At 39.5% G+C, this 13,184-nt stretch overlaps 1 protein-coding gene across 1 annotated transcript; it reads right to left on the minus strand.

The window, feature by feature from the left end:
* Nucleotides 1–1,021: 1,021 nt before the first annotated feature.
* On the minus strand, nt 1,022–10,702 carry LOC125379998. The gene is made up of 17 exons (XM_048395960.1): nt 10,625–10,702; nt 10,092–10,315; nt 9,590–9,720; nt 8,941–9,122; nt 8,365–8,573; nt 7,578–7,901; nt 7,157–7,299; nt 6,863–6,933; nt 6,590–6,732; nt 6,140–6,306; nt 5,635–5,803; nt 4,823–5,379; nt 3,915–4,177; nt 3,353–3,550; nt 2,795–2,995; nt 2,005–2,144; nt 1,022–1,057 (listed from the first exon to the last, which is right to left on the minus strand). Exons 1-17 carry the CDS (start codon nt 10,692–10,694, stop codon nt 1,022–1,024), a joined length of 3,228 nt encoding a protein of 1,075 aa, XP_048251917.1. The 5' UTR covers nt 10,695–10,702.
* Between the last annotated feature and the right edge of the window lie 2,482 nt (nt 10,703–13,184).

The raw sequence follows: 13,184 nt of genomic DNA on the forward strand, positions 1-13,184 counted from the left end.
AATTATTGACAATAGCATCTTTATCAGTACAGTCATCGCTCCAGTAAATCCAGAGAATCTAACTTTGCGGTTCAGTAAACATGAAAACACATGTAAATAATATTGTTACTCTGCTAACTCACGGCAATGTACAATAGGGTACGGTGGCAAGACTCAGACTCACCACCCAATTCAATTTAGTCACTTCAAACGACCAACAAGAGAGTGCTTAGGGCCTGGTCTAAGCGATTGGTTTTCGGATAGTGGTACTATAGAATTTATCTACTTTGAAATCCTACTTTGATACAAGTAGTGAGCATGCGGTCAGACATGGAAGGAGGGGGGAGAGTGAAATAAGTGAAAGTCACCTGCATCATCACGGCAAAAGGCCCATTTATCCGTACTTGTGACTTTTACACCTGGAGTAAAGTATGCTCTACACATATTCCCATGTAATAATTGGACACATTTATATACATACCTAGTCTCATCGGAATTGGCCCAACCATGAACAGATTATGTACAGCGAAGAATTGCATATCAATGGATTTTACTGGAATAGTTTTCCGGGCACAGCTGTCTTTCTTTGCCTGGTACTCCTCCTGCAATACTTCCATGGCCATCTTTTTTGTGTCAAACAACTAAAAGAAAGAGAAATCACTGGAAGAATTCAACAAGAAAAGAACCAAACAAAAGTTATATGTGAGCAAAGGCAGCTTTGTGTATTTCGTAAGAGGTGACTATGCTTGTCGTAAGAGGCGACTAACGGGATCGGGTGGTCAGGCTCGCTGACTTTGTGGAAGCATGTCATCGATCCCAATTGTGTGGATCGATGCTCATGATATCAATCACTGGATTGTCTGGTCCAGGCTCGATTATTAACAGACCGCCGTCATATAGCTGGATTATTGCTGAGTGCGGCGTAAAACAACAAAGCAACCAACTTTGGAATATGTTATCTGACTATGACACTTCCATATGCATCGTGTACCATGCAGGTAGCAGAGGTACTGTCAGTCCCCATGGTCCCTAGTATGGTGGCCTAACTTTCGTTGCTGGTGATTCTACCGCTCTCATCCTTCGAACACAAGAGATGAGCCAGTGTATTTCAACTTAATATATTATCTGACATGGCAAATGTATCGTCCTGAATACATAAAAAAGTAAATTAATTTGTACGATTATCTCCATTGTACATGTTAGTCACTGAATAAACATGTTCCATATGTGACTGACTAAATCTATCACAACAATTGGTATTGTAAGAACTTAATCAATAATGAGTAAGTGAGTGAGAGTGTTTGTTCTCTAGGTTTTGCTATTAGCAATATTCCAGTAATATCCCTTCGTGGGACACCAGAAATGGGATTCAAACAGTGTAACTATGTCAGGAATTGAACCGGAGTCTTCCGCGTGACGAGCGAACGCTTTGACAACTAGGCATACCCCACGCGCCTCAGCAACAGTGATCTCACCCATGGACCAACATGTACATTGTAGCGAAAGTTATCAATGGAATTCTTAATGTTATGAGGGTATATTTGGCAATATTAATGAATAAATAAGCAAAAGACTAATGTGAACATAACATAGCAAACCACTGTATTGTACATGTGTCATGAAAATGACCAACACTTCCATTTTAATTTCACGCGGACTGAAATTCACCAGCGCATCTTGTTACACGCTTGTTTCAAGTGCCCGTCTCGTGTTTGTGTGCAAATCATTAGATTGGAGGTTGCTTACTTCTCTTATGGACAAAACTACACTTTGTTTCGATTGAAAACCGATTTATCAATGATATCAAGGATACTCTCATCATATTCGCCAAGTTGACATTGAATTAACGAGCTGAGTGTCAAGGTACCCTTTGTCGGCGCGTAACGATGTAGTTCGCACTTACTTTCTGGGACTGAATACAAGAAAAGGGGTGCAATACAATGATGTTCAATCCTTATTTATCAAACAATTTACGTATTTTGTTCAATTCATCATTTCCAGTAACTGGGTAAAAGCCGTTCGTACCTCATGAAGGATGCCTTGTCTGATATTGTTGAGCAACGTCACTGCTTTGGGAATGTCCAGGTTACACTGCGACATTTTTGACATCAACATTCGGACAGGCATGGACTCGATTTGATACTCAAAGCTGGTATTTATATTGACTAGGGTAAAAAACAAACAAAACTTTTTATCATCTTCAACAAGTGACGACGTTAAAGTCGTGTAAATTTACATAACGAGTACCGTAATAATCTAACGATTGCATATGAAACTCGTTAATATTATTCAGTATAACAAGTGAAGGGAACACTAAGGATATAACATAGGGTGTTTAAAATACTTGTATCACCTTTACAGTTTATCAGAGAAAGGACTACTGTATGAAATGCGTTGGACTGAAAATATTCCCAAATTAAAATGGGTTTCAATATTCCAGCCATATCACGGTGTGGGTGCTGGGCTGTACCCATATGTGGAATCAAACCCCGGCCTTAAACACTAGGCTACCATATCGCCCCATTACAAATTAATAGATGGTGGTAGTGGTATTAGACATGCATGTAACACTTCGAGTTAGAATTATGTTTCTTGTTGTTAACCCCCGCATTCAGCATTGTTCCAGCTAGTTGACGGCCGCCTGTAAATGATCGGATGGAAACGATCCACGCCGTCGGGGTATGATGACACAAAAGAACCCAGTCAACGAGACTGGACATATAGTCGACATGTATCAGTTTAAGACAAACACTGGCTCTGGACGAACAGTTCTAATCTGGAATCGTCACGGGGTATCGTCAGAATTCAGTTTTACCTGGTGAACACAGGGGGTTGTGGAACTTTGCGCCTTTTATAATATCCACAGCAGGCAAACAGGAACCAAAGTCTGTTGAGCATAGACTGCCGGTCAGGTTCACCAACATGTCGGTTCCAATTTCAGCTGTGCTCAGTTGGAAAACAATGTGAATCCCTTCAACTACATCGTCAAGCAGAGGCACATGGATCTCAACGCCACCTTGAACAAAATCGTAAATACATAATTCATTCCAGATGTCAAAGGAGAATTTGGCCGTATTTTTAACACTTTGCCCGAATATGACATATCTTTTCGTACGAATAGTAAGACTTAAGTAGAAACTTCAACCAAGAAGATGCAAGGAGTTATTGATTATCTTCCCCATTAATTCCTGTACCGCGATCAATGTGATCGTAATGAGGTCAAAATGATCTTAATGACTAATTTGAAATCTTGAAAATGCAAACCTTGAAAAAATCAAAAGGGTATTAAACTCGGTCGTGCAACTATAATCGCACCCCTTGCACTTCAAGTCCAACTAGAAATATTGCAAGGTCGATTTCGTAAATACCGTACCATGGGTATCCTGTACGTGCTTCATTCCAGGGGCAGTTAGGTTTAAGCTTGACCCACACGTTCTGATATGGACCTTGACAGACTTCACATAGTGGGAGTATGGAAACACAAGGCCACAAGTCAAGCCTTGGCAGTCGGGATCAGGGGTACACAGGTGACCGAAGGCAAACGCTAGCCCTTGTTTCAAGTTTGGACAAGCTGTGGTGAACAAGAAGCAGTTTATTTTATATTTAGACTATCCAACAAATCAGTATTTGGGTTCGTTGAGCGTGTATTTTACCAGAAGCAGACTTTAAATGTACAAAGCATGACCGTACATAAAGAGTTTATATATTGATTTCAGCTTTCTCAAAGATTTCAGCAAGCAATATGAACAAAGTGAGTATGATTTTAGTGATATTCCAACAATGTCATGACGGTAGGACACGAATTTAACGTGACAAGTAAGGATTTTAACTATTTGCCACACCATTGCACCGGTGAGTAAATATGGATTTAAAATAATTGATGAAAATCTACAATAGTGGCTGACATGATTAAATATACTGCAAAAGGTAATTACCATTTAGGCTATTTGTTACCAGCGATTCCAACATATCAATCTTGTCTCCAATTGCAGGTATTTTGTTCAGGGACAGAAGCATGTGCATCTTAAAGGTTGAAAAAGATATTGGTTCCTCCACAGGTTTCGATCGTAGACATTGGGCAACCTGGGACACGAAGTCGTCAATATCCTTCACGATGTCCGACCTAGCTTTCAATATATCTTTGAGCTTTGATACCGTCATGGTGTTGATGTTGAAGACAGACTCAATATTGGGAATCCTATTGTAGGAGGAAAACATTTAGTGTTTGTACCGTTTTATTTTATGTTAAATACATCTGGATATTTCGGATTATGTCGTTGGAACAGGATAATAATTTGGGTCAAAGGCATTTAGTTGAAACGGATTGAAAACATCTATGAGAACGTCGTTATCTTCATTGATAATAGAATAAATTGCAATATAACTATTGTGACTGTATATGATGTCGCTTATTCTGGCACAAATATACTTGAAGCCATGTTTGTGTTCTCGTCCAGTTTAGAGCAAGTATCTTGTTTTATAAATACAGAATAATAAGAGAACTCAAGTGTCGAGGGAAGCCTTTGTGTAAAGAATAGTTTGACAACGGGAGCATATAATATTTGTTTTCTAATCAATGCTTAACCAAGAGAACACTCCTTTTTCAAAAATGAAGTAAAGTTACAGACGGTGATGTTTATCAAATTATATGTATTGTTGATTAAATATCTACTTGAAAATAAACAAGTTTGTAAAACAGCATATTGACTTCAGGTAACTGATATCTTGCACATAATCTTTCCATTTTATTTAGGTAGCTCACACAAGAATAAGGAAATTGTATATATCTATAATTTGTAGTTAAAATTGAGTTACAATAATGGTCCACACCTTGGATACTTACGAGATAGACTTTAACATAAGACCAAAGTTCTTCAGTGGCGACACAAGCTTGGTGAAGGACGGTGCGAGAGCCTTTGCTTTAGGATGATCTGCTCCTTCTGGTTTGAAAGGAGGAGCTGTATCAGGTTCGACATGAGCTGCAGCAGTCATCTTTGTGTAATGTGAACCCATGTAGTGGTCTTCAGTTACCTTGGGGGCGCCATGTGTAATCCCGTTGGCCTCGTATGTCTTTCCTATGTATTTGAAGACGTGTTCATTACATTCTTGCACCCAGTGTGGGAAGGGCAGAAGTCTGTCCAGATACTTAGATGGGTCAGCGTATTCCCCAGTTTCTATGACACGAAGAGCGACGTGAATGAAATTTGGAACGCATCTAGTGTCTCCTGCATTTCCGATTGCGTCCCCAGCCTCCATGACGGCGCCTGAAACTTTGACGTATCTGTTTGGAATGACGTTGTTGATAACGATCTGGTATTCCATAAAGTTGTCATCTGTCGGTGTGATAGTGATTTCATCATGTCCCGTTGATTTGACGAGGCCTGCTACGGGGTTAACGATCTGGAAAATAAACAAACAATATAAAGTGGTTAAAGAAAATAATATTATGATACTATGCACACACCAGTTCATAAAAGGCGGCATGAAACATTTCTGTTCACGTGGACTGGACACTGGAATAATTTACGCTGATGTCAGAAAGATTGCAGCTTTGTCGTATGTGTGTCCGTGTGTGCTTTTCAGATGTATGACCCCTAAGTTATGCTTTACATAGGACTGAAGACCACACAGTACATATAAATGCATATTACGCACAGCCTGTCCTTTATTAGCACTGACATCAACGCCGATAGTGTGATACTTGTTCCCGCCTGTCGAAGGCCAGACAGCTTCTGTACAGGACCCGGATTCTCTCTCAGCTGGAAATTTACGGTGGAACTTGCCTCCAAATATCTTCTGAACCACTGCTTTTCCTGTGCTAATCCTGTTTGAATATCGGATATGTCAAGGCATTGAAGTCACATCAGTTTAAAGTAAGTTTGAAGCGAATATCGAATATGTCAAGGCATTGAAGTCTCATCCGAATGGTTCATTTCATATATCTGTTACGTGAGGCAAATATAATACATTGTATTTCTCAAAACAATGGCTTAGAAGAATATCAAGGCGTTGAAATCTGTAACAAGACTAATACATATTTTCAGAATAACACTTCAATTCAAAAACAGTAAATGTTAATGACGAGCATTAAAAACAGGGTAAACAATATTTTAACATTTACATCTACAATATATTATGAAACATTAGAACAAAATCTTACACTCTTTTCACAGTTTCATATGCCTCCTTTACGCCCTTAACGACAGTCATGACATCTGTGTACGCCTTAAAGAAAGGATCTGCGATCGTCCGCACTCCTGATAACCTTTGTGTGACGTTCGATAGCAGCACACGTGACTCGTTGTGAAACCATTCCTTCATCGAGTACTGAAAGAGCAGGTAAGCTGTAAGACAAATTGCTTCACTGACACGTCTGTTCATTCTCCTTACAATGTAGTTCTCCATTGACAAGAAACATATGTATAATCTACTCCTTGATTATAACAGGACATAATCGGTATCAATACAAACTTTATGGTTATTAAAATGTGTAACAAAAAGGAGCAAATCACGGATGTGACTCATGGCGATATAACTGTGTCTCTGTAAATGGCGTGTTCTTATCAAACACGATAAAAGCATGTGACAGAAAGTAGGAGAGTGTACTTACAGGTCCCATTATGCCATCAGGTCCTGAGAACTTGGGGTGAAGTGTCATGTTAATCTTGGCCTCCACCATGTCCACCAGGTCTTTGATGTCATCTGTTATTTCAGTCACCTCTTCATCGACATGCATCCAGAATGGACTTGTTCCTTAAAGGGGCAATCACAGCGAAAATCTACTTTCCTTCATTGCAACAAGGCAGGATGAGAATGCAGTTTAAGCACAGCATCATTTACTTATTTGTTGTATGGTTGTGTATGTATCTCATGTCAGCCATACCTTTGACAAATGAACAGGCGTCTACTATCCGATTCTTGGCGTCTATTACCATTGTTACAGCAAGCCGGACCCTGAAAAAGACATTTGTTCTTCCAATGATGTAGATATGTTCATTAACATATTAGCAATATCATGAACACTAGGAACACAATGATTGGCATCATGCAATATACCTATATCAGGAATCAAACGGGGTTCACGCGTGACCACTAAGTACTAGTAATTTCGCGGCCTCTGTACACAAATACAAAATTATCGCATTAATGATACAATAAAGTACAAAGCAATAAATACTTCAAAACAGCTATGCCAAGTTTGGAGAAGGATTGTGCTGGACTCTTGAAGAAGTTCTTGAAGATTGCAACGATGTCATCCCCAGTTTCTTTCAGCATCTTGCCCACTTCGGGCAGCGTTATCACTACAGCGTCAGCTATGCTCTGCAATAACATAGAGGTTTGTATCGGGTCATTCAAACAACACTTTACTGGCCTACTTTATGATCTAGTACAATTTTGCAAAAAACATTTATTCAAACTAATTACTACATATAATATAGAACCAGTATCTCAATTTGGAAGAATAGACCAAGACTAGCTCCAACCTGCTGTGCCAAGCCCCCGCTAAGAAATGTGGTATGTTTATTTCAACTTATTCAAAGAGTGATATAAAATATCCTATTCCCTTTCAAATATCTAATCCTGATTAAAGACCTTACGTGATAGAACTCAAGGGCGTCCTGTTTGATCTCCTCAGCAAAAGCCTTGACCCTCTGTGCGATCAAGTTAACCTTTTCCATGATGGGATCAGTGTGGTATTTGGCCACCTTCTTCACAAGGATCACAAAGTCGTTCACAAACTGGACAACCAGGTCCGGAAGGCCCTTCACAAAGTTGATGATCTCTGTCAGCATGTCTTTAATGTAGCCTGGCCGGGTGATCTTCTTAAACATGGCGATTGCGTCCTTGATGCCATCTACTATGGAGTGGAATATATTGTCCAGCTTCTGAAGGAGATCCTTGAAGTGGTTGATGTCGAAATCCTGAAAGCAAATGTGTTTTCTTGATTCACATGTACACAATAACATCTACCATTCAGAGGTGTGTGTGTGTGTGTGTGTGTGTGTGTGTGTGTGTGTGAGAGAGAGAGAGAGAGAGAGAGAGAGAGAGTGTGTGTGTGTGTGTGTGTGTGTGTGACTGCTTGTACCAGTCTGGACTAATGCCGATTTCATAGTGCTTGCCCACTGAGATACCATGCCGAAGAAAACAGAATGAAAAATCAACCTTTCAGGTAAACTTTACTGACGGTAGCCTACTGTTCAGATGACTTCACGTAATCAATTTGTGACGTCGTGAACAATTAATGAAGTCATGTAGTATTTTTTTCCAACAATAAGCACTGTGACGTAGTCTGGCTTCAAATTACCAATCAGCATTGAGAACATCTAAATTGGACATGTGCAAATATCGGAACGTTATCACATCCTTCCATTTGGGTAATGTTACCAAGATATTCGACATCCCTGTCATTATCATCGCATATTCATATCCGACTTTACTGATATGAACCTTTAAGACGTTGAGGTCGTAGTTGATGTGTCCAGCATAACACAGTGACGCCCTGATGATGTCCACGTGTTTGCCAATAATGCCGAGGTTTGCTGTCACCCATGCTGCATTATCCACGTCTATCTTGAAAAAACTGTGCAGTGGATCTACCAAACAAGACGGACAAATATTATGATTATATATTATAAATGGTGGTTTATGATAAATACATGCCTGTGCCATTATTTGCTGACCGTAGATCGCACTATAGTCAGGGTGCCATTCAGTCGCCTATTTACCGAAAGCTTGCTCATCACTGATGTAAATTGTTGCAATAAAAAAACATCAAGGCATATTTGAATTGTTTTTACTTCTTACGTAAATGTCATCGTACGCTATGAGTGTATCAAAACCAGTCCTAATCCACTATGTAAATAGGTCATCATTGTGAATATATGTATTTTATACTAATTTGTTTTCACTGTAACTGTTGTAACTGTGTAAGACTAAGGCCGATATTGGGCCAATACATACGGAGCTTAAGGTCCAGCATGTTGATCATGCGAAGGCCAAGACTCGCGCCGATTTTTTTGCTCCCGTAGGTCTTGTCATACTGAAACCCAGGCACCCTAATGGTCAGACGAATACCGTCGCTGAAGTCGATGTGAAAGATCTCACGGCGTACACGGGACACGGAGTTGAAGGTGTAGTCATGGCTGTTGAAGACAGTGGTTACCAGTTTAAAACGTTACCAGGTACCAGTTTAAAACGAATAAAATAACAAAACAAGTGAAATATAATTTCATAACATTAACTAGTAACGCTACTACCAATACAACCACAATATTACTACTGCTACAAATATAAAAAAAAGTAGTACAAAAATACAAGATACAAAATACAAGATACAAAATACATTGGTCACAATGTACGTATTATATATATAAAATGTACCTATACCCACAGATTCATAACCCTTTACCTCAGAAACCCTGGTTAGAATTGGTCCCCAGCAATATATGCTGGTTGCTGGTTGTGAGAGGTGACTTATGAATCAGGTGGTCATGATCGGTTAATTTACATTTCATCATACCCTGACGGCGTGGATCGTTGCTCAATCACTGAACTGTCAGGTCCAGATTCGCTTTTTGCATGCAGCTGGAGGAAGCAAAGTTAACATTACCTCAGAAGAATGTTCTCCTTGTCCTTGACCAGGTGGGGTCTCTGAGGATGTTTCTGGTACACTTCTCTGGCCTCCTTGTGGACCTTCTCATTCTCCTCGTGGGCGAGGATGTCAAACAGCGCTAGTGCACTCTGAGAGATGTTAATTGATTTATTTTGTTAGGATAAATGATTATTATTTTTATTTCTTTACCGGTGCGCATATCATTTTTTACTTCCACAACCTGAAAATAATACATGACAACCAAAATGCAAGCTTGTTCATCAACGAAAGAGGATCTCTTCTGCACCTCTTGTAAATACTGTTTAGTATGTAATATTTTTTGTGCCAATGTAAATAAAATAAAGAGTTACAAATTATTGAGGTTTTAACAATGGCTTACTAGAATTGGCTTCATATGTGCCCTTCAATCGTTTTTCAATGATGATACTTTATTCAACTTTATATTGTTATAATACTGCTTCATTTATTACACTTCTTTGGGTAGGTTGAAGCTCTTTACCTCGTTACAGGTGTACTGACGGAGACTATTGGCTGCAGCCCTCCGCCATGTTGTGGAGCCTAGGTTAGGTTGGAGATAGGAACGGATATGACGTAATGACCTTGGCATTCCGGCATTCCCAAGACTGTGTAGAAGAACCATCTTTGACACGATATGATGGTGCTGCTCGTGGTCAAAGTCGTCCATTGACCGCTTTTTGCGCTCCAATACAGGGAAAGAGAGACCTAGCAAAATATAACATTGCTAATGTAGCATCATCCGATGCCTTGCACAGGATATTTTGATCCATTTTATCATCTCCGGCATCTATTATCTTGCCGATCTAAATTTAGTATTACAATGCTAGCATTGGCTTCGGCTGATAATATAATGGTCAAACAATTCACATAACTTACACGCCAGCAAACATGTAGGACAGTGGGCTTCAATGCTGGACAGGGTAAGGTCAGTGTTATTTTCAACACTGAATCAAAATTAAAAAATTAGATATTTTTTAATCATGATCAGAACCTAATATTTGAATAGATGCTCACTGTGATTGTAAAAGCCCAGTTTATTTTCAAGCTTCTCCAGGACATCCTCAGCGGCTGCGCTGTTGCCCATATCAGAGAGGGATCTGGCGAGAGCCCCTAGTGTCAGACAGGCTCGCTTTTGGGTCAAGGTCATCTCAAGTGTAGCTGCAAGTACGGATTGTTGACACAGCGTATTCGTTTCACGTGATGCTGATATTTACGTATTTCACAAGAAAGGTAAGAACAAAATGTATGTCAGTTTCAAGGTAAGTTACTCAAAAAAATTGTTGTGATTATTTATTGATATGCCATGAAGCCTCTTAAGATCCCAGAGACGAATTGTGTGCACACCGTTGTTTACGTTCATACCTCCATAAATGTAAAAACATTTCAAAGACAATAGTAATAAATTCACACGTCAAATAATAATTACTTCACAGAAGATTTTGTAATTATTAACACAAAACATGTAACAGTGCGAAATTAGTTACATCGTTCAGTTGATTAATACAATCAAAACCCCGCCACCCTACTACTTGTACATGTATCAGCTAATCAGGAAACAGTAGTCTGCAAAATGTAGTGGCCTAATTTTGTTCGGTTTATGGAAACCTAAACGGAAAAACTAATTGCTTGGTTAAACAATAATATGCCATGGTGTCACTTGTTACTTAATTATTGAAAATGATAATTGGCTTTTATTGTTAAATATTATGTTTATCTCATCAAGTGACATCTAAAGTCAACTTTCTGACGTAATGAAATAAGATAACCATGACATTTCATGTCATATTCTATTTTCTTTGTACTTTTTTATTTATCTTGATGATCTTACTCTGTGATGCAGGCTGAAAGTATTGAGGCAGAATGAAAGTCAACCAGCAGAAAGTGTCATATTTTCAGACATGTATTTCATCATAATATACAAAATATAATTACAATTTATCCTTAGATCGAGAAACGAGGAGAGTCGAAATTCTACTACATGTCATTATTTTACATTCAGGGGTCTATTCATCAAGGTGATACCAATGGGACAAAATAACTTTTGGACGAAGGACAATTGCAAAGCAATTTGGACCCACAAGCCAGCTGTTAAATGACGATTACAAAAAAGAGAGTAGTACACTTACGAACGTGGTCATAGTCACCAACAAAGCAGAGCCGTTCAACAGATTTGATAGTTTCCTGTAATGAATCATATAGATTTACATTACTGATGGTACAACATTCAAGGCAACATACTGAAATAATACCCCAGTATCACCTTCTGGTTGTTAACAGACATTAGAGTCTCAATGTAATGCAAATAACAAGTGCGTCATCTAGTTGTAACTGTAGTATTTCAAAGTGAAATCTTCTTAACCTGTACACCTTATACAGGTGGCCCTGTGGGACGGGCACTGCAACTAGCTGTGAAGAAAGGTTGGTACCTTAGCTGCCTGGATCCGATAGTCGTGAATCCAAATTCACAAACATTTCCATCAAACTCAATGAATCATTTTCCGGATGGGTTTTCAGGATCACGATGATCTTAATATAATGATTCAAAAAGTGTAATAAGAAAAGACCAATGTGTACCGGGATTGGTTCCTTGAGAACGACGTAGTGGAATAGGGGGCGTCTGAGGTCGTCCTCGGTGGCGTCCTGGTCGTTCAGGACATACTGCAACACCAGTTTCTGCGAGTCCTCGTCACCTCTCCGACACAGGATGTCCAGGAACAGGTACCTCTCATCTCTACACACAGTGTCGTTGGTGTCACACTTAGCAAGGTACTGGTGACCGAGGGCGACTCTGTCCACCTGTGTCAGGTTGTTGAAGAGGCGCATCAGGTCTTGAACGCACACGGTCCTGTTAGCGGTGACTGGAATTTGCAAGCAAGAGATGTTTAACCCGAGTGGCTTTATATGTGCAGTTAATGCCCTGTAAGTAACACTTGATTGAAACGACGCTAAAACAGACAGAAACATGACTCATACGTGAGTGTCTGTATCAGGTCAAAAGTTTGAAAAAAATTCAAAAGATTAGTCATTCTCTGAGATTCTCTGATATTAGCACTGGAGATTAGCGTATAGAGGATTCATCACGAGTGCTTTTTGCATTCGAAATAGCAGCTGACGCACCCTAATTCACCCTATTTTTATACTTCAGATGATATATTGGTGATTAGCTATAAAACATTGATGCGTCCCGTTCATCCGTGACTGCTACGTGTATCACATCAATTGACGGAATGTTTCCACCTATTTTTGCAACTAGAAGCACTGTACTCATTTACTACCTAAACTTTACATCGGATAGAGAAAATGTAAATATCTGAAGTGATCAAACCTTAATGACCTGGGAATCCGTGTGGAAGGTAACGAGCACGCAGATATATTACAGCCCAGGATGAACACATGTTTCGGTCACATCCCCCAACCACGGTTATCTATGCGAGTAAATATGGTTTCCACCTCTGTTGGCAATATTGCAGCATTATCACGGAGGTGGTCACAAGAAATATGCTTCACACACACACACATGTGGCGAATCGACCCCGGGCCATCGGTGTAAAAGAATAGTACATTCGATAACTTA

Source organism: Haliotis rufescens, unplaced genomic scaffold (assembly GCF_023055435.1).
Source record: "Haliotis rufescens isolate VD_foot unplaced genomic scaffold, xgHalRufe1.0.p SCAF_15, whole genome shotgun sequence".
Taxonomy (NCBI): domain Eukaryota; kingdom Metazoa; phylum Mollusca; class Gastropoda; order Lepetellida; family Haliotidae; genus Haliotis; species Haliotis rufescens.